At 35.0% G+C, this 22,942-nt stretch overlaps 2 protein-coding genes across 3 annotated transcripts in view; one reads left to right on the top strand and one right to left on the bottom strand.

Moving 5' to 3' along the window:
- LOC129002232 (integrin beta-PS-like) overlaps positions 1 to 1,810 on the bottom strand; it is a 41,916-nt gene extending 40,106 nt beyond the window's left edge. Inside the window, exon 1 of one of the 2 annotated variants that reach the window (XM_054429884.1) lies at positions 1,620 to 1,810. The gene's annotated coding sequence lies outside the window, so the exon portion shown is untranslated. The remainder of the gene's footprint in view (positions 1 to 1,619) is intronic. The other variant, XM_054429883.1, reaches the window with a different exon arrangement.
- A 4,583-nt stretch (positions 1,811 to 6,393) lies between these two features.
- On the top strand, positions 6,394 to 21,648 carry LOC129004485 (integral membrane protein DGCR2/IDD-like). Its single transcript, XM_054433087.1, has 7 exons — positions 6,394 to 6,552; positions 7,746 to 7,897; positions 8,833 to 9,028; positions 14,328 to 14,576; positions 15,283 to 15,495; positions 15,981 to 16,224; positions 19,302 to 21,648. The coding sequence occupies exons 1-7, from the start codon at positions 6,489 to 6,491 to the stop codon at positions 19,396 to 19,398; spliced, it is 1,215 nt and encodes a 404-aa protein (XP_054289062.1). The 5' UTR covers positions 6,394 to 6,488; the 3' UTR covers positions 19,399 to 21,648.
- Positions 21,649 to 22,942: the final 1,294 nt, after the last annotated feature.

The following is a 22,942-nucleotide window of genomic DNA, read 5'->3' as shown; positions in this document are numbered from 1 at the left end:
ATTGCTCTGAGCAAGGCCCAGCATTCCGTCCACAGACGTGACTAGTGGGGTAAAAGATTAATTTCTGGTTTCTGTTATTGTTAAATATTTCTTCTTCTCTCTTTCTGCATTCTCCAACACTTTTTCGTATGGGAGGTTCAAGTACGACGGAGCATCAGTGTCAACGACACGTACATCGAATAATGCTTCCGTCTGAACCTCCCATACAAACCTACAAGCCAAGTCTGCTTTTAGTGCTGCAGTATCAAATGACCCTTGCTCAGAGATCATTGGTTCTCGAACACAGTTTCCCCATGCTAGCTCCATCAAGCTTCCAAGGGTATCCCTTACCTCATTATGTCTTCTTACTATCAAACCACCTGTGCGACAGTTAAGGGCATGTTCCATATTGAAGTTTTTGCCACAGCCATCACATGAAGAGGGGAGGTGTATATGAGTTTTCCCATATCTTAATGCAAGAGCATCTCTGAACTGCAGTGGAGAAAGATCTAAGTTAAGTTTTTTCAGAGGAATGCATGACAGCCATCCACTGTGTTTCGCTTTAGTATTTGCTCCTCGCAAGATAATATTTTGTTGTTTTAGAGGAAGATAATAATAAGGTACCCTACCTAATAATAAGGTAAGGTAATGTAAGGTTAACCTAACCTAACTAACCAAACGATAGGCTATAAGCTATCGAATAATCGATATTTTCATTCGGTTGTTTGTGCCAACTGATATGGAAGTGTGACCCAGGAATGTATTGAGTAGTGACCTGGTGCCTTATTGCAAATCCATTACAGACTCCTTCTAGTCTTGCATTCATGTAGGATATTCATCAATTTTTGATCAATAAAATTGTAAAAATATGCAAAATTTACACTTTAGTAAATTGGTCAGCTTGAATCAAGCATATTTCACATGAGGAATTTACAATAGTAGCGTTGATGATTGTACACTGTTGACTTATTGGAAAGCACAAAAAACAGATAGCTGCACTTCGTTCCAAACTTCTGTAGGGTACCTAAGTTAAGTAGGCCTACCCTATTGTTTCTCAAGTTCGGAAAAGTTATTTTTCAACTCAGAGCTCTGCACTACAAAGTCAAACTGGACAACGGTTACATTGGCAAGAGAAAATGAAAATAAGCTATTAATCAGTTGAAGAGAACATCAGTGTCAGAAACAGCAGACAATACACACTCCAGCCAAGGCCCCACTAGAAAAACTTTTTTTTCTAGTGGGGCTCTGCTCCAGCTCTACTCCTAAGTAACTTAACTTAAAAGTTAGGTCAAGACCTAAGCTATTATAGATTAAGGGTAACGGTAAGTTAGTTAGGCTAGTTTTTATTCTCCTGTAACTTAGTCCTGCATTCAAATTGTCACTTGCTATTCCCCATCACAAGCTTAAGTTAATTGTTGTTTACTTTCCCGGAAATTTGTTAAATACCGTACCTTAACACCTTACGTACCTTAACCGTACGTTTAACTGGTAGACCTATATTTTACGACAAATAAATAAAACTTAGGTCTGCATGAGATCATTACGAGAAAAGTGGGATGGTCCAATGACTGAAAGATCTGAAAATAGAACATTGACTGATGCAACTAATTCTGTTTTAGATGAAAGAAGATTTTACTTACATTAAATTTTACACCTTTGGCTCGGCTAATCCACACATGAAACTTACTAAACCTAATTTATCACCTCACAAATACCGCACATTCACACATTCACTCATAACCCCCTCATTGAGTCACAACAAAATCTCCCGAAATGGATATGGCAACACCTCTTGTTTGACGATTGTGTGTGACGTAGAGGTGCATTTCTTGGCCAATCAGAGAGCTAGGTTACCGTTACTTTAGCAGACCGCAGTTGGTATGGCCTGAGCTCTATGAGACAGACAGGAAAACATAATAGTTGCGCGAGAACAGGATATTTCTGCACAAAAAGTATAATATAGCATCATTGATTATATAAACATTTGACAATGAATAAATGAATTACGCACATATATACGAAAGAATTTTATCAAATTAAACCAGAGGTGAGGTTTATAATTTGACCCATGGTTCTTGTCTTATACCCGAGTGTTTTGTTTCAAATTAGTTTTTTTTTTTACAATTTTAGGAAATATATAAATTATAACAAAACGTTTCGAGTTTGGATTACGCATCCTGAATACGGTGGCATGCCATAGTGCATAATCTCACAGTGCCTAATACAAAGTGTCTAAAAGTGAAAACGTATCATAGTGCATAATCTCATGGTGAAACTGTCTCATAGTGCATCTTGTTCCAATTTGTTTTATAGTGCCTAGTGGGCAAAATTCCTATAGTGCATAACGGAAATTGGAGGTTTCCGCCATAGATTAAACATACTCCCTTAGGAGTATGTTTAAACATTACTCCTTAAGGGATTATGTTTAATCTATGGTTCCGCTTAATAGTGGAACAGCCAAATGACACAAAAGGAACACCAACTATTGAACCTCTAGCTTAAAATACCGTGCAAATTAATTTAAGTATTGACATTTGACAACAAAAATAGCTTATCAAATAGCTTATCTCTATTTCCATAGAGTCTCATAGTGCATAATCATACAGTGCCTAATCGTGAATTTGTCTTACAGTGCCTGATTCTAATTTTGTTCTATAGTGCATAACATGCACTATACTGTGAGATGATGCACTATGACATGCTACCATGTCTCTGACCAAAACACCGAGATGGCGGTTTGACGTAAGCCTCTAATTGGTTTGTTTACAATAAATTATTGCTCAATAATGAGGAAACACAGTGCATAAAATTTTAGCCTATGTGATTCCCAGATTGTTCCATTCCAAGAGGGCAAGAGCCTGTCAAACTCCTTGGTATAAACCCTTAGCCCTGTCTCAATTGGATAGACCAAAGCCAAGTCTGTACTAAACTAAAGTACCGTACTAGTACAGATAGAAGTGTATCTTTTAAGACGTCTGAGGGACCAATTGCCACAAAGTACCCATAGAATGGCTTTCTTTGCATTTTCCAGACTCAACCTAATGTGTACTATGGGGTACTAAACTAGCGGATGAAAATAAAAACTTAGAACACTGTGTGCAAGGCCATAAAAACCAAGTTTAAAATATACTTGGGAATGTCCACTTGGGCTCCACACCTGGGTTTATGCTTAGGAATAACTTCACCAAGTTTGCTTATATAAGAGTTCAAAACAAGTAAAAAAAACAACTTATTTTAAGCTTACGTGCTGAGTGGGCTAATATGTAACTAGCCAGGATAATCTCGCCGATTTTTTACAAAAGAACTGTGTAAAGAAAGGTTCGTGCAATTGCGCAAATAAGATGATATAATGAATAATATAGACTGATGTAACAAATTTGTTGTCGTCAAACCGATAAATTTTTTTAACGAAATATCAATTGAAGGGGTTTGCAAAGAGTTGGCAGAACCGCCGGCCAACTTGGATTTTCTACTTATAACGCTAATGTTAATAATGGTTGAAGCATATTACGGTATTGTTTATTAGATAAAAAGTTGCAAAATACAGTATCACATTTTAAAGCTATTGAAACCACGGATATGATTTGCTATCTATTTTTTTATTTTAGTTGTTAGTATTTTGTCTAACTACTAAATATATTGACTTAAACTGTGTTTTTTTTTCAACCTCAAAAACAAAAGTTTTAAAAATCAAAAATGTAATTCACGTTGAAAATATATTTAAGAATCACATAAAATTTTCTGCTTGGTAATGAGGCTTACGGTGCATGATTAATAAGCTTCAGCCAAGGCCACACTAAAAAAACTTCAACGTGAACGCATGTTTTTGGTGATCGGTGCTTGGACAACCACTGTTAAGCCTGGGGCATCTGACGGTCAACAACAATGCAAAATTATTGACTACTGCCGACACTTAAGATGATCTGTTAACATAACAGATTATTTAAATTTCTCCCCTTATCTGTATTATATGATTTCCTTTGTTGTACCAATTTATGTTTACAAGTGAGTTCTGTTGTTGGTTTAATCTTATGTTTGTATCTGTATGATAAGTTCTTTTCTCTCAAATGGATCAGATCAATTATTTTCAAGTTAACATTTTAACCCTCCTTAACTGAAATGCCAATGGGTTTTGAGATAAACGTGTTCCTTTTATCGCGTTTATGGCTAGAGAGCATTGATATTGCATGTATTACTGAGACACATCCAACCGATGTGGAAAATTTCAAAATTATGGGTATTCTGTATACAATACTAGCTGTAACCCGCGGGCTTTGCCCCGTTTAACTACTTAATTTTCAAGATTATTTCGTTCGCATGGCTCAATCACGTCCTGGTTGAAGTTTGTTCGCTACGCTCACTCACCTTTAGGTTGGAGCTCGTTCGCTACGCTCACTCACCTTTAGGTTGGAGCTCGTTCGCTGCGCTCACTTGTCTTCAGGTTAGCTCGTTCGCTACGCTAACTCGCCTCCAGGTTGAAGTTCGTTCGCTACGCTCACTCACCTTTTAGTTGCAAATTAGCTGTTGTCATAAATGTAAAAGAAATAATAGTGCTGCACCCTGTTGGTAATCCTAGTAACTTTAATGCCATTAAACATCATAGAACAGAACCAACTTGTATAATTGAAACAGCTGTTAAGATTCTATAATTCCATTTCTCATAAGGTTAACATGGGAAACTCCAGAGATAGAAGCTATATTGGTGTAAAAATGAATGCTATCATCCTCCAATGAGAACAATGTACCTAATTAGAGAAAATCATAAAGTTAGACGACTTTGGCAGCGGTACCATCTACCACACTTTAAAAGGCAACTCAACGAACTGGGAAGAAGTGTGAAAACAGAACAGAGGAATTTAGAAAATACAACTATAAGAAATATGTCTCTGATATTATCTGAGTGACCCAAATATGTGACGCCTTTTAACCCTTTCGTTCTCATGAATATGTGTAAATGTAAAAAATAATCCCCAGTTTTTTATATTAATTTGGTGTAAATAATCAGAAAAACACTTTTTTAACTCATTTTATGTTTTTATAAATAAATTACAAACATGATTAAAATTTAGATCGTTGGGAAACTGTGAAACGGAATGACACGGTAAAGTATCTTTGACTATCAATACAACTCTTCAGTATCCAAAAGTCAATGGTATTATTATGCAAAAAGAGTTACAAAATCTTGTAAAATATTTTTATTTTCAAAATTTTAACTTAAAATAAAATAAATTAAAATGTTTTAAATTGAATTTTAAAAACTGTAAATGAAATAAATTTAAAAATATGAATTAAATGTGTGTATTAAATTTATATTATAAAGGAAAAAATTAAAATAAATAAAATTGATTTGAAAACTTAAAATAATTAGTCAAGTTAAAACATTATTAATGAAAGTTTTCTAAAATCATGTTGAGTTTTTGTCAATTATATCCCCTGATATAATTTCCTCGCTTTTTTACATAAAAAGGTAGTAAGAATTAGAATTTCAGTTTTTTATTTAAAATTATATTAAATTTAAAAATATGAATTAAATGTGTGTATTAAATTTATATTATAAAGGAAAAAATTAAAATAAATAAAATTGATTTGAAAACTTAAAATAATTAGTCAAGTTAAAACATTATTAATGAAAGTTTTCTAAAATCATGTTGAGTTTTTGTCAATTATATCCCCTGATATAATTTCCTCGCTTTTTTACATAAAAAGGTAGTAAGAATTAGAATTTCAGTTTTTTATTTAAAATTATATTAAATATTTTATTTTTATTTTTATTTTCATATTAGCAAAAGATATAGTTATCTTATTTATTAGGATTTCACATTAGTACTTAAGATACCTGCATCCCTAGTCAATACCAGGTATGCAACATCCTGCTGATTCATATATAGATCATGATTATTTTTAACACCAGTAGGAAAGGGTTTGTAATATCTGTTTGGAATTATTTATATAGCATGGTAAAACTACAAACAACACTACATTATTTTTTCTATTACCAAATACATTCATTATTTTACATAAAATAAATCACGAAACGGTAACCTTAGGTCAGTTATACCTCAATGGTGTAGAGACTAGAGTTGGTTAGTCTCTAAGCTAATAGTTTTCTCAGCACAAATAATGTTTTTAGTAATAAATTTTACTTCTTTTATTTGATGATGACAAACATTAAAATAAAACATCATTACACACTTTAAAATCAAATATTAATAAAAAAGCACGTATATAATATATAAAATAAGGAAACCTAAAACTCACATATAATATGGGTTTATAGAGAAAAGCAATCCAAATAGCAGTGTATAGCAGACTGGCAGCACCCACCCGTTCGCGTTCTCCTACTCCTTCTGCTTCTGTCTGTTTATTAATCGATCGTTCAAAAAGTAGGTGCAAGATGGCAAGATATGTGAAATGGGGTGCCTTGTGTGTATTGGAATTCTTTACAGTGCTAAAGAAATTATGTTTTCTAACGTAGCTTTAGGGAATCTAAAGATAAACATTTTGAGAATATGAATATGTTGTATAACAATTTAGCCCTTTTTGGGGTTGCGTTTTATTCTCTAACTTCTACAGGTAAGATTGTTTATCGCCACTCTATGAGGTTCCTGGGATTTTGTCTTTGTTTAAAAAAACTCATTCTTAAACTAACACAATTTAAGTTAACTGATCTTGAATTTGAATGAGCATTCTTGCAACGCGTATTGTTTAAACAACATAGTGAATTATTACTCATGCCTAATTCATTGTCCTAGCCTAAGCTTAATTAAAATTTTACAAAGGCCCTAACTATCTTGAATATAAAGAGCTAGGCCTATATGAATATGTTGTATAACAATTCAGCCCTTGGAAATTTATTGCGATGAGGGTGACCAAGAGTACTATAGTAATTTATTGAGTTTTTGCTGTTTTTAACAGTGCTGTGTAAGTGAAGGAATTAAACTTGACAGTTTCAATCAGGGCATTAATCTTTGCCTCTTTAATTGGGACTTTATTGTTTGGGCCTCTTTAATTGTTTGGGTGATTAAGTTATGCATATTAAGGTGACCAAGGGAACCTAGATAGTAATTTATATATCGTTAGAAACTAGATTTTTACTGGACAGCAATGGTGCAAAAATTTTCTGCTGTCTCAAAAACATGGGAACATTAATTATTATCGATGTTTTTTTTATATACAAGGTGTTTTTTTTTAAGTGTGCCACCATTGGGATCTCAGTAACTAATGATTTTACAGCAAACTTTAAATGGGGAACATTCTCTTGTTTTTAAAGAGGTTCAATAGTTATTTGTGCAACTAGTGAGCAAAGGGAGCAATTGACTCACTCGAGAGAAATAGGCGAGTGAGGAATGGTTTCTCGAGTAAGGAAATTGCACTTTGCACTCGAGTTTTACATTATATTTTTCCTACAGTTACAATAAAACAAATAAATTAGTAAAGAAACGTGACATATTTTTACACAGAAGTGAACTTTTAATATGACATTTAATGATCAACACGATCAACAACAGTACAACAGCTGACCAGCTGATTTACAGCCAGTGCTGCCAACGTATTTCGCGCGCATACGACCTTGTCTGCATGTTACGCACTCACTATTTTGTGCCTTCACGTTGCAAATCTGGAGTGAGACAAAGTAATTAGAGTGAGTACAATGTTAACATTGTCTCAATGATGAGCGAATTGGCCACTTTGCTTTCTCAAATCAGTGAGAGAACATGTACATTGTTAGGTAACTGTAGGAAAAAATAATTAAATACTTGTGTTAGGTACAGAAGGTGCAGGAGAATGTCGTGATCTTCACGACAGAGTGATTACCCAAGGTCTTCACTACGTACCGGGTCCTGATACCTGTACTCTATGTGTCTGTGACAATGGTCAGCCTAAATGGTGCAAAGCTGTTCTTTGTTCTCCTCCACAAGTAAGTAGCCTATTACACAGCAAAATTGTTGTAGGCCTTCTAGATGTACACGGTGAAGATGATTGGTGTATTAAGTTTGTAACTTAACGTAGGTAGGTGTAGTAAACTTGTATAAAAAAAAAAAACTAAGCTAGAACTGAATGCAATACCGTACTGTACCCCCAGAGAACCTTGATAAGCCAGTAGGCCGGATTTAAGAAAATGTTGGACCATCGAGAGGCCATTTTTAAACAAGAAATTTTACAAGTACTTAGCCTATTTTTTTGTATTTTTTAACAAGTAGTTTTAATAAGATGATAATGACCACACAAGATTGCGGGAAAAGAAAATAATTTTGCCTCATCCGCGCAAGACGATGAATGGTCTCCACTTGACTCGTCCGGTAGAAGATTACAATTTTGCCGCAATGGCCGGAGATTATTATTATGTCCACACGACATTAAAAAGCCCCGATTTTTTTTCCACTTTATTTGGGTTTTATTCGTTAAACGGTCTTTGGAAATGATATTTCAAAATAGTGCAAAAAAGAGGAATAGAATTCATGAAACATTTCATTAGCAGTCATTTGATTATTAATTTGGCTCCAATCATCGTGGTCGTTGAAACCAGTTCAATATAGAATAATTGTTATAGGCTATATTATTTTTACTTGAACTTAATATGAAACTACACATTCAATTTCTTTTAATCTATAAGCTAATGTTTTCTTTGAAAAGTGGGTTGGGGTCATATTATAAGAGGGTCAAGATCACCAAAGGCAGAAATTTTGAGGTTTGTTGTAGTCCATCAACTACAATAATAGACTAATAGGCATATGGTATTAAAACAATATGCTTATATAGGCTATACATTTTTGTATTCATTATTTATCCATTGTATGTATCTAGAGGGCTAGCCTGTATTATTCATAACATTATTATTATATATTTCTTTAGGACTGTAAGTCGTTCCGGGTGGGCAGCTCGTGCTGTGAGTTTATCTGCTTAGACGACACCATCCTAAACCGTGACGGTGGCCATGATCTCAATGCAGACCTCGGTCTTCGCCTGATAGCCAGTGCCGTCACCGCCATCTTGTCTCTTTCCCTCCTTTTCTTTCTCATTCATCGACTGAGGCAGCGCAAGATCAGGGGTGAGTGTGCTGACTGGTACTGTATTTTTGACAATAATGTATAAAATTATGATGTTAGTTTCACAAGAATAATTTAAAAAATAGTGGCTTTGCAGAATAAAGCCTGATGCAGTAGAACCTCGATTACCTGTGGTAATTGGGGGGGGGGGGGGACTTACATAAGGAAATACATGACACACCCATAAAAACACCATAATGCCATATTAGTATATATTATAATTTTGTTTTTTACATCAACAAAATTCAATATTGCCTAATCATGGTAAATGCTCAAGTCATTAACCTTGTTTAAGTTAAAATAACACAGCTTCCTCAAACTTAACAAAAAAAATCCCTCGTATAGCAATAAATCCCATAAAGAACAAAACAGAAAGTCTTGTAAGCAACTGCCTGAGGTAGGCTACCGGTAAATGCTGTTTCAGAACAGAGGAATGTCAGATAATAATATAGTACTCAACTCGCATCTGATGTTCCCGTAGTTGAAAACAAATCTTTTTCTTCTGTTCTTTCTCTTCATCCACACACTCAACAAGTTACCAGGGTTACTTATCAACCAATTACAGGCTACTAAAGTTGCCATGGTTACAGATCACCCAATCAAAGGCAGCTAAGCGTTATTTCATCATCAGCTGTTGTGGCATAACACACAGCATACAGATATGCAGCAATCGTGATGTCACCTTGGAGCTCAGGATCAATATTTCTTTGTTCTGCTTCTTGTCTACTTAAAATGAAAATAAATGCCTTTTATTAGCCAGCGCTCCTCAGTACAAACTGTTTTACATGATGACTCTTTTCAATTAACTAGGCCTAATGCTAACTTAAAACTAATGACCAAAACAAAATACAAATCAACCACCTATGTACAATATTTTACAAATATATATACACAAGCTGTTGCCCCATTTACCTTCATATGTGAGCTCGTTCGCATGGCTCAATCACGTCCTGGTTGAAGTTCGTTCGCTACGCTCACTCACCTTTAGGTTGGGGCTCGTTCGCTGCGCTCACACGTCCTGGTTGAAGTTCGTTCGCTACGCTCACTCACCTTTACGGTTGGAGCTTGTTTGCTGCGCTCAATTGCCTTCAGATTAGCTCGTTCGCTACGCTACCTCGCCTCCGGGTTGAAGTTCGTTCGCTACGCTCACTCACCTTTTGGTTTCAAATTAGCTGTTGTCAAATATTAAAAAATATAATAGTGCTGCACTCTGTTGGTAATCCTTGTAACTTTAATGCTATTGAACATCATAGAACAGAACCAACTTGTTTAATTGAAACAGCTGTTATGATTCATTAATTCCATTTAAATATGAGTACTCATTAGGTTAACATGGGAAACTCCAGAACCACTGGGGCGGAGCCCGAGAGTCCGATCAGAATAAAAACCACTTAGTTTTCCTATTTAATGCCTAAAGAATCAGTGTACCAAATTTCAGCCTCTTAGGTAAGTGGGAAGTGGGAGAATTATTGATGAGTGAGTGAGTGAGTCAGTCAGTCAGTCAGTGAGGGCTTTGCCTTTTATATATATAGATTTTCTTCAGCCTAGATCTAAAATCTGCGACACCCAGCATCTTAAGGTCACGGGGGAGGTCATTGTACAGTTTAGGCCCAAAGTATGCAAAACCTCTCTTACCTATTTCCAACCTCACCTTCGGGAAGTCAAGTTGTTTGTCTTGTCGGGTATTGCACTGGGACACCCGATTGCGGGTGACCAATCTTTCAATGTTCAAAGTAGGCCGGTTCGCTTTCGGTCAGTACTCTGTGTACCCTGCACACAGCTGCTGAGGACAAGAGGCCGGCAGTTTTTTCAAATTGAGATATATATGGTCTCCTTTCCGAAGATCATGTACAAATCTCACTGCGGTGTTCTACAGTCTTTATTTTTGCGGGCTATGGTCTTAATGCATATAGGATATGGGATGAACGCTCTAGTAAAAAAATAAAAGTTTGAAGAGATGTGAAATTCCTTAAGTACAAAAGCAAGCATGTTGGCAAAGAAAAAAAGAAAACAAGGATTATTGAAGACAAAAATAGTATAAATGATGAGAATGATCAGAAAGAAGACGAAAATAAAGATAGTTGAGAGTGAGAGTGCAGATATAAATCAGATAATCTAAATGAGATAAGTAATAATGAAGTTTAGAGTTTGGGTTGGTTTCAGACCAAAATGAAATCAATGAAGAACAGCAAAGTCAAAGTAATACTGATACTAAAAGATCAAACTAAGAAGAGAAACTACTACCTGATAGATATAAAGATTTTGTGATGTTGACATATGAAGAAGCAATCAAAGGACCAGATAAACAAAACTGGCGACAAGTAAAAATAAAATATACTAATTATTGTAACAGTAAAACCTTAGGTTAGTAATTTACTTTCACTTAATCAACAAAAGGAACTCACCTCACTCATTGCTTCGAAGTGGTGCTCATTTTGAGTGCTCAAGTGCTCATTTCGAAGTGGTAGATCAGTTGTGACAGCTGCTACAGAGTTTTTAGAGTCAGTTATTGATTGTTTCGATGCAAAACAAAAGGCTCTTGGTATTTTCATGGATTTAACCAAGGCATTTGACTCTATAAACCACAATCTACTTTTAAATAAATTGTCTAGCATCGGAATAAAAAATAAATCTCTTCAATGGCTAGAATCATACATACATTGTAATAGAAAACAATTTGTAGAAACTATCCAATTCAATAATCAAATGAAAATTACTCACAAGTCAAAAATTAGAACTATTAAACATGGTGTACGGTACCACAGGGATCCATCTTGGGTCCCCTTCTATTCATTTGCTATGTTACAAACCTACCAGGGCTGACTAAATCTAGCAAACTTTACCTTTATGCAGACGATGTAAATCTTACAGTTACCGCTAATTCTGAAGAGGAAATTGAAAAGACAGCTAATGCTAATCTAGATATACTTTCAAATTTTTTCCAAAACAATCTGCTACTTTTGAATCCAGATAAAACAAAGTTCATAAATTTTGAGACCCGTCAGACAAGACTTTCAATTAATCCTTCACTAGAAATTAATCAGAAACCTATTGAAGAATTAGAAAATATTCGATTCTTAGGATTTGAAATTGACAAAAATTTAACTTGGAATTCTCACGTGAACAAAGTAATAAAAAAAACGTGATCTGGTCTATTTGCATTAACCCTTTCAGTGCTATGAAACAATATATCGTTGTTTTAAAAAATCTCTAAGGGATATAGAGAGGAAGGTTATTTAAAAAAAATAGCAAAATGGCCATTGGTGACCTGCATGTTCATAGGATACACTATCAACCACTTAGCTAAAAGATTCGCCCAATCCGATGATTTCGAGGTGTATGTCTAAACACAGATAATATAACCCCTACTAGGGTATAACCCCTAGTAGGGGTTATATTATCTGTGGTCTAAACCAAGGATTATGAACACCTCACTATGCCCCAGTGGTTGTAGTATATCGCTACAAACACACAGGTCACCAATTATTTGCCACACAGGACGGGATTCGAACCCGAGCAGACGAATGCCACTGGCCAAGTGACACACGCCCTAGCCTTCTCGGCTATCTGTGCTTGAAGACTGGGGAGTCAAAACCCGGTATTTAAGCTGTCGCCACCGATTGCGAACAGATGGCGCTGAACAGATGGTTGTTCAATGCGTTACTAGGTAGCAGCACCAGTTAGTCACGGACTATTTAGATGCAATCTTTTAGTTTAAACACAACAGTGATCATAAATGTGTTCCTGAGACTTTGCTGCAAAACATTAGTTTCCCTAAAATGGCTATATTACGATAACCTCGTCCAACTAAATCAAGGTTAAATTCAATATTACATTGTAAACTATATGTCTTTTGATTTTATGAGATTTTGGTTTCAAATAATGCTATCAGAACATAAACATTTATAGGAAAACCAGGAAAATTACAACAAAAACTAAGTTTTATTTAATGTTTACTACAAATAGCGGGATTTATCTTACTTATATATTTTCTTATTGTGTTATTATTCAAAATTAGCCTAATTAATAAAATAGTGACAACATGGCAGTTAAAATTCAACAACAGGTAATGGAATTAAAAGGCAAACAAAAAAGTCTAACAAAATATGAATTATTTTCCTAGCACTGAAAGGGTTAACTAGATTAAAAAATCTTCTTGATCAAGTAACATTAAAATCAATATACTTTTCGTACATACATTCTGTTATTTCTTTTGGAATATCTCTGTATAGCGCTACATCTATCAATAACTTAGAAACAATCCTAAAATTACAAAAACGAGCTATAAGAATTATTTTGGACCTTGACTCGAGAACTTCAAAAGAGCATTTTAGATCATTAAAAATAATGACAGTATACATCTATGAAACAGTTCTATACGTTAAAAACAGATTTTCTCAATTGGCGTTAACTGGTGAACACCACCACTACAATACCAGAAACAAAACCAACATTACTCTAAACCGCCACAGATTAGAACTTTACAGTAAGAAACCAAGTTATATCGGCTCCAAATTTTACAACAAAATTCCAAATGAAATTAAATCGGCAAAAAGCATGGTGGGATTTAAGAGGGGTCTTAAAACATTTCTCATCAACAAGGTATTGTATTCCCTTGATGAACTTTAAAATTTTAGAAGGAGCGTTAATTTCTAATTTGTATAAACTTATGCTAGATTTTAAGAACTTTGTATCCATAGAATGTAAGAACGTTGTAATATAAAAACATTGAAGAGAATGACACTATTCATGTACTTTGTGCTTTAATGAATAAAGAAATATTAAATTGAATTGAATTGCATTAGGGCTTTCAGTCATGTGGCGATGAATTTTGGCATCGTATATGTTTCATGGAGTCAATAAACGTATCACTGACCTTATCTCGCACGCGGCAGGTTATTAGATGGTATACAAATTTTTTTAAACACATAGCGAAGCGTGCATGTCAGCTACAGAGCTGTAAATTGTGTCATCCAGTTAAAAAATTATGCTAGTAAGTGGCGGGGAGCCATGTTGCAGCATACAAGCGAACTACGGATTCTTACACAAAAGCGGCCCTAACTTAAAAAACTGCTCTTGTAATTAAAGTTTTAATCTACATTGGAAAAACATAGGTATAGTGTTTTATTAATTTTACTGTACTAGATATGTAATCAATACTCTGACAAAATAAAGCGATGAAGCCATCACCTATACCAGCTATGTAATGGTGGAGTCAATACTGTACAACCATAGACAAAAATTAACAAAAGTGCTCTTACAATAAAAAAAATCCCCTATAGAAAATGTCCTTTTACACAGGTCGCCAAAGTCGACAGTTGAGTGAAGACTCCCGCAGTCTGGGCAGTATCGGCTACATCGCTGGGAGTCTCGGCTACCTCCCACCAGCACTGGGCTGTCAGGACTTCCACTATGAGGAGGCATCTTCTCACTTCCCTCTATGGAAACCTCCAGGAAACTACTTCCCACGAGGAGAGGCTCCGCCCCCGTATGAGGAAGCGGTGGCAGCTGCACGCGCAGAGGCAGCATTGGCCGCTAGAACCACTCCCGGTGAGTTACAAATACGAAGTCGATGTAATGCGAACCGGAAGGCTGCAGAGATTAAGAAATACGGGATGAAAAGGGATAGATTTGAAACTCAAGACATAATTTATCACATTTTCTTTTTACTTCCAATTAATGGTTACTAACTATAACAGTAAAACTTACATGAATTTATTTACTTGTAGTAGAAAAATGCTTAAATTACTTTTTCAATATTCATGGTTATGATACTGGCTCAACACTTGCTGGCTTACCGAAAATCGAAACCGCTGGAGATCAGGTGCCAAGTTTTTGGGACGAGTGTGGTTGTTAAATAACAACTTAGTTGTGTTTCTGATCAATTATGGTTTACAGTTTGTTTTTCCCGAGCAAATTCATTTTCTAGTAAATATATCTGTTAACAAAACTTATAGTTATGAGACGAGGCTTAACAAAGTTTCCTAGAATCCAAACAAAGGATTAGTTTTTTTACATTGAGCCGTACCATCAGTTCATATAGCTTAAGTAAAAAATTAATTAACTTTTTTTCGGAAATGAGTCTTTGAATGTTAATAATTTGAAAAAGGTGGCCTACCCACTAAACATTTATTTAAATTTGCCCTTATGATATAGATTCATATTTACCTTCCTAACTGTTTGCTCTAAACAACAACTACATACCACATTTATTTATTCTTTAGCCATTGTATCATGAATTTCTGTGATTATCTAGGTACCAGTCTGAGTCTGCTGCAGCACCAGCATCGTACCATCCCTCTGACACTAGCCACCAGTGGGCCTCTGTCTCCGCCACCCCCAGAGACTAGACTGGCCACTATACGGCCGGACTTGTTCTTCCAGGAGGTGGTGCGGGACCCAGCAGCTCCGCCTGTTGTGTCCTCCTCCCCAGCCACAGTTACTCCTACGTTTACCATCGCTGATACAGGTCAGTGACATAACCTTACTGTGTCTACCCCAGCAGCCTCTCCTGTTGTGTAATACGCCATAAAAAAACTATTTCAGCCAAGTCATTGAGATTTAATGTGATGTTTTATGTTGAGAGTAGATGAAATACTTGTGCTTTTATAGGTTAATTAAAGTGATAACTTTTCTGTTTTGATTGGATTGAATATGTTGAATATGTTGTTGATTGAATATGTTATGATAATACGCTATTGCTATATCATCGCATTTAGCCAGATGCATATTGAATCATATACATTGTCATTAAGATGTTTCTGCTATAAAAAAATATGTCCGATAGCAAGAGTTAATTACAGTGTTACTTCAAACATTGGAATTGATCACAATATCACCACGATCCTAAGAGTTAATCGTAATGATGGACCACTATTTTAGCCTCTATTCCATTCTCTTTATATAGTACTTTCCTACTGTAACCTACCCCTCATATCAAGTTGTATATTACAGTAGCCAGTGGCAGGAGTGTGCTGTTAGAGACACAGTGTGTGAGACCGTCCGTACACACTACCTTGCCTACTGTCATGGAGGATGATGATTACCGCAGCGAGTGCGAGAACTGCAACATGAGTGAGCAGTTTGATGGCGAGATGGAGACGATGACGTTACATCGGAGACCTCACGAGGAGGCGGAGGAACCGTTCCCTCCTTACCGAACATCTCTGACTCTCCCGACCAACTGTCGTCGGCAAAGGTCGGTCTGTGATTCATGCTCATGATTTTATTTATTTGTCTGAAAGTGTTTGACATTTTTTAACTAAAATTTCAATATTAATGTTTAAAAGGTTAAAAGGGAACAAAAATTAGGGTACCAAATTTTCACAAGGATCTTTATATATTTATTTTATACTGTAGACTCATTTTTTTAGACAATGACAGTGTCATAATCAAGGAAATCATTCACTTCGACCTCCATGTACAGTCACATCCTTTGGTGAATTGGCTTTGCAATTTACTTCATATATATGAGTGTCAGAATGAACTTCTGAAGGGCTTCCATCTGTTCGCTGGTTATTAATACCTCCAGGTATTTACTATGGATGATGCCAATTCTGATTTCTTCAGCTGCTTGCTTGTTTCCTTTGGTCGGTGGTCTCTGAGTGGCAGGACCTGTCTCTGAAGTGCTTTTATTTTTCCTGCTCTTTTTATTTCAAGCTTCTTCCAGGGTAGTATTATTCAACCTAGATCTTTTTGGCGTGTTGTTGGACTCTTGCTGTTCTTTTGGTCTGTAGGGTTTGTTTTTAGGCTTATAGCTATTGTCTAGAGTATCCGTTCTTGAGACGAGAAGTCATTGTGACCTCTTGAATTGAAAAAAAAAACGCTCATCCTAATCGTTGGCCTATTTGCCAGCATTACGGTACGTCCAGAGTGCACACCGACTCAGATTTAGATTCCTATTCAGATTTTGGGTGCCAGGAATGGCACTTGCATTCGAATGGAAGTGGCCATAGTGGCTGCCGGTTGCCGAGCCCGCGCTCAGGCACCTGCTTACCGGAATTAATTCTTCATTCTGGTTTCAGATATTGCTCGTACGTATACTGTTTAATGAAACAAATTTGGTTTTTATAGTAAAATATTTTATTTTTCATACTTACTTTTAGGGTTTCCTCTAAACGGTCTTCAAGATTTTTTTTGTTTGAGTAGGTTACACCAGCTTCTACAATACAATGTTCATTTTTAATATTTTATCAGTTTCGAGCTCCATTCAACGCAATATAGCAGTAGCTCTATCTTTTCTAGCTATGGGAAAAGAGATATATAATATCACAAACACCATCTTTCACTGTCTGTAACTTCACGACAGTTTCAGACGCTATAATTTTAAACGTTAATTCCTCATCCGACAATTCCATAACTACGACTGACTTGCTTCTTTGCTTTAACCGAGTCAGTACTGACGCCGTATTTCCTGCTTCCACTGTGGCAACCAACAAAATATCTGACTCAGAATAACCACGTGCCAAAAATCTGAATCTGACTCAATCTGAATCGGCGTGCACTCTGGGCGTACCGTTAGGTTGCTTGCCCCATTTTCTAACTCTTTTTTGGTCTGGGACTTGAAATACTTGAGGAGGCCTTCCTTCCCTGATAGGGTCATTGTATACCTCCTTGAGATGGTTTGAAGGGAATTCCTAAGAATTTGTGACTTGTGGCATGCAACATCCTTAGGTGTTGTTTGTTCTTCATTTGCAAATTTATTTGTTGTTTCCATCTTGGTCCCAAAAGAAGCTAGGGAAGATTGGTCGACACAGGCATAGCACTGCAAGTCCGGGGAAGGCTACTTGGATTTGGAGGTCACCTGGTCTCCATATTCTAGGTCAAACTCCCCTTGACCATTCAGCCCTTAGTGTATGGTCCACCTTGGTTTGGGATGAATAGAAGAAAATGAAATGAAGGAATTCTGAGAAAAAGATAGTTAGAACAATTTTTTAGTAAGAGGCAAAAATAAAGTAGTAAGAAACAGAAAAAAAGAAATGACATAGAATGGAAGCCCACCAGTTCAGCACCCGGTCCTTATGGAAGATTGACAGAACAGTGAGTACTTAGTAGGAAGGCAGCGGACATATTAGCTTGACACCTGGGAAGCTTAATCACTCAATCACTTCCCAACTCTTTTGTATGGTTAATACATCAAATATTTGCTAGCAAATTAATACTCAATGCCACAACTTTGTTGAAGTCAATTTTCTCTTAAGATGGGGCTATTTATAGAAACTGAAACTTTGGTGAGTAAGCCTGTTATTCCATTGACTGTTGATGGTCATCGGCAGAACACAAACCCAAGGTATGCAACCTTGGAAGACTATGTATATAGATTCTTGTGAAATTTGTGTAAAATAATTTAGCTGATAAAGGCTTAAGATTAGTGGATGGATTTAAGATTTGTACTGTTAAGTAAGGAAACCCTTTGTGAAGAACCAAAGTAAACCAGAAACTAGAGGTTAGAGAGCAGGACTTCATTCCTGTATGTGTTTCTTTAAAATGTAATCAAAGACTTAGTTGTCTATAATGTGTGACTTACTGGTTAAGAGCCCTCTTCAACTTGGAGGTCTTCCCAACTAGAAAAATTAAGGTCTCTCAGGCGAGGAGAAATATTCCTCTGCTGAAGAACTCTATTAAAAACCATCCAATCATATAATCTAAATATATAAAAGGCAAAGCCCTCACTGACTGACTCACTCACTCACTCACTCACTCACTCATCACTAATTCTCCCACTTCCCATTTACCTAGGAGGCTGAAATTTGGTACACCGATTCTTTAGGCATTAAATAGAACAACTAAGTAGTTTTTATACTGATCGGGCCTTCGGGCTCCGCCCCAATGGCTCTGGAGTTTCCCATGTTAACCTTATGATTTTTCATATTTAAAAGGAATTAATGAATGTTAACAGCTGTTTCAATGAAACAAGTTGGTTATGTTCTGTGATGTTCAATAGCATTAAAGTTACAAGGATTACCAACAGGGTGCAGCACTATTTTTTTTTTTTTTTTTTATTTATGACAACAGCTTATTTGCAACCAAAGGTGAATGAGCGTAGCGAACGAACTTCAACCTGAAGGCGAGTTAGTGTAGCGAACGAGCTAACCTGAAGGCAAGTGAGCGCAGCGAACGAGCTCCAACCTAAAGGTGAGTGAGCATAGCGAACGAACTTCAACCAGGACGTGATTGAGCCATGCGAATACTTATGAAGTCAAACGGGGCAAAGCCCGCGGGTACAGCTAGTTACTTTATATAATTTACTCATATTATTACTTATTTGTTTAATAGATCAACAACAATGGGTGCTCCTGCTCAGGCAGGTGCTCGGGAGAACTGGTTCAGTAGCATGCCTTCGTCCACTTCATCCTCTGAAGACGAAGAGTAACTGACTCTGATGTAATTGGTGCATAAACCGACTTAAGTTCATCACACAAACTGATAGATTAGAACCGGTCGACGTGATGAACAGTCTTGTCATACCAACATCAAGGTGGGTTAGTGTTTGAGAACTTGGTGCTTCAGTCAATAGTTGTTACCTTTTTAATAATTGAAAACAGTTTTACTTTGAATATTTATTAGTTTTGTTGTTTGTATGTAAAATTCTGTTGCACACTATCATGTGATTGTAGCCCTATGGACTTGTTTGTGCCAAAGTTTGAGTTGGTTCAAACCCACGGTTGTTTTATAAATTTGTGTTCAAACATTTCTATTTTGTGTAATATCTGTCAGCAACTGTTAACATTTTCGATGCTTAGTGTAGATTTGCTTGAACTCAAATTTAACGGGTATGTACCATGCATTTCCATGAAAGTTTGCTAAAAACAGAATATCAGTTCTAAAATAACTTGGTAGTGGTGGGTTTTTCTTTATAAAGTACAACTAGCCTACTATATTTGTTAGAGAAGTTTTACTACTGTCATATTTTAGTTTTGTAAAATAGTAATCACTTGCAAATTATCTTTTAACATTTTTTGTAATCAATACACATTTTGCCATTGATATTCTTTTGACAGTATATGCTCTGTGATTGTCCTTTGTAGTTTATTTCTTAATGATTGTTAGGGGATATATATCCTATATCCTTTACAAATTATAGTTTTAAAACAGAATATTTAACTAGGTTATTGTTTGTTTGGTTTTGTTTTTATTTTTTGCTAGATATAAGTGACCTTTATTAGGGAACAGTGTTGTTTTACTGATTTTAGTGTAATGTTTTTACAACCCATCACTGCCCCTAAAATTGATTCTATTGTTGTCTTTATAATTGCAAAATATTTTAAAGGTGTAAGACATTTTAAACAGGTCAAATTTATTTAACCAATGTTTTCTATTTTTATACAGATTTTCATATTTTTATTACTTTACACAGTTTAATTTGTATTATAAATATTACCAAGCATTTTACTTTATGACAATTATGTTCCATGTATTTTTAATCACTTTGATAAACAAAAACTGTAATACTCTAAATGTGTTCTGTGTTTTGAACTTTACTCAACGAACCACAGTGACTGTAAATGTGTGAAACAAGTGTAATTAAGTGTTAAAGATGTGTTGACATGTATTGTCACCGTGTGACTTTGTGTGCATTAAATGCTCAACGTGTGCGTGAACGATGGATGCTAGGTGTTGTTACGATGTGAAAGTTTTACATTTGTTATTCTCGATATGTGTTGACTACATTTTGTGAAGTAGCAGGGACTTTGATGCTTCAAACCTGTCAATCAGAATACTGTGAAAAGCCAAATGGCAAATATATTTAAATTTGCTTACATTATACAAATAAACAACACAATTAAACTGGAAGTAACATTTAAAAGTTGAGATCAACTTATCTTTGTTTGAACTTTTTAACAGACTTTTACAGAATCAAAACTTGTTGTTTTTGTTTTTTATATGTAGCCTAAGATGAATAAAAAGTCCCTGTTACGTGTTACCATTGTACTGTGATCAGTAATCTAGTCTTATTGTTACAATTTTTATCAATGTTGTATGCATATTTTGGGAACATTCCGTTTATACCGTTTTAGTTTCATTTTAAAGTATTATGATAATTTACCAACTCGAGTCATTTTTAGATATTCAAATTTGAACCTAGATAAGTCTTTAAAGCTGCCACAAAAGTCAACTAAAATGGCTATTGTTTGAAGAAAGTCTCATAGCTTTTACAATCGACAAAATCACCATTGAGTGAGATTAGCATTTTGTTTTACTAAATTACCATATTTTATTGTTTTAATCAGCTGTTTGACAGCAGGTTGAGTGGAACCGAGCCTAATGAGCACCAAATCTATTAGTCTAAGGTACATGTAAGGTAGAGCCAAGAGAGAGGTTTTTTTTTGTGATATTATCATGACAAAAAACTGCATCTACTGAGATTGCACGACTTTGTCATGATTGCTTGCCACCATATTGTCTCCTTGAATGCAGGAGGTGTACAATCTAAGTAGGCCAACTGTATTTAGTTTATTTGACTCGATTTGGAACTTTATAATATATATATGTAACAAGTTGTTCATTATGTTTAATGTTTAATATTCAGTTTTGAAATAATGGCAAATATTAGTTTTATCAACAATTTTAAATAGTATTGTTTGTTGTTGACCTTGTTGCAGATTATCTTACCATGACAAATATGCTCAAAGTTTTATTTAAAATAATTTATTAAGTAAGTCGTTGTTTAATTAGATTTTAATAAGTTTATTTATTTATCTACAAAACATATATTATATGTATATTTATTTATGTATAATGAAAAATCAAATAAATGTTAACCTTATTGTAACATAAATTAAGTATTAACTATATTGGTAAGTAACATTTACCATATAGAATTGAACACTTTGAATCCATTTAAGCTTGTCAAAATTAATTATCTATCCAAAGCATCAGTGGTAAATATTACTGACTGATTAATAAAAAAAAACATTTTTCCTACAGTTACCTGACTAAGCAGGCTTCCTTGCACTGATTATAGCATGCAAAGTAGCTAATTGCTGCATTAACTTACTTTTGCTGCACTCCTGTATTCCAACCAAACAACATAAAACAGTTTGCTTTTATAAATCACATAATGGTATACGCTTGAAAATAATTTGGCAACATTTACAGATACTACAATACGACTACGATCAGCTGGTGCAGCATTTCACAGCCTTTGACTATTGATACTAAGACTTAACCTGTTATTTCGTGTCAACATTCTAGTTTCGCTTAACTTTAGGATTTAACCTAACCTAAAACGTGTTGTTTAGGGTTTGAAAGACTATATGCTTTATAGTAACTGCAGGAAAAATATAATGTGTGAAGTGAGCGCAAAGTGCCACTTTGCGCACTAGCATTGACTTTATTAGTTACAAAAATAACTATTATTAATGTTGTATTAAACACAACATACAAATACTGTATGTATGTTTCCAAATGACAACATTCCTCAAAACATTGGAGAGAGACAAACAATTTACAATGTTTTGAATTTGTATTGTTGAGTAGTAATTTTAATTCCTGCAATATTTCCCTTGCTACAAATACTAAGCATTAGATCAACTTAGTCTAAAGTTAAACAAAAAATAAGACAACATAGTAGTACTAAAATCACGTTTTCAAATTTCCAAACATATTCTAGTCAACTTTGTAACCAACTGTAATGTTTGCAGGAAGAACTAAAATATTATTTTATCATCATTGACATTAATTTCCATAATATTATTCTTTAAAGATTCCAGTTTTTCAATTATTAATTTTCAGTAGCTTAATTAACTCTTACCGATTTCAATTACTTACGAGTGTTTTTGCCGAGCTCAAATATAAATTGGACTTGTTAATGTTATGTAGTGTTACATGTATTAAGATTATTCTTACTTTAAATTCTGGCCTAATTGTAAATAAGCCTTTATATTGAAGTTTATGTTGATTTAGTACACAAATTG

This window comes from Macrosteles quadrilineatus, unplaced genomic scaffold (genome assembly GCF_028750875.1).
Source record: "Macrosteles quadrilineatus isolate MER2022 unplaced genomic scaffold, UCM_ALF_1.0 Scaffold_9__3_contigs__length_116548681, whole genome shotgun sequence".
Lineage (NCBI taxonomy): Eukaryota > Metazoa > Arthropoda > Insecta > Hemiptera > Cicadellidae > Macrosteles > Macrosteles quadrilineatus.
This window is presented reverse-complemented; position numbering and strand designations above follow the sequence as displayed.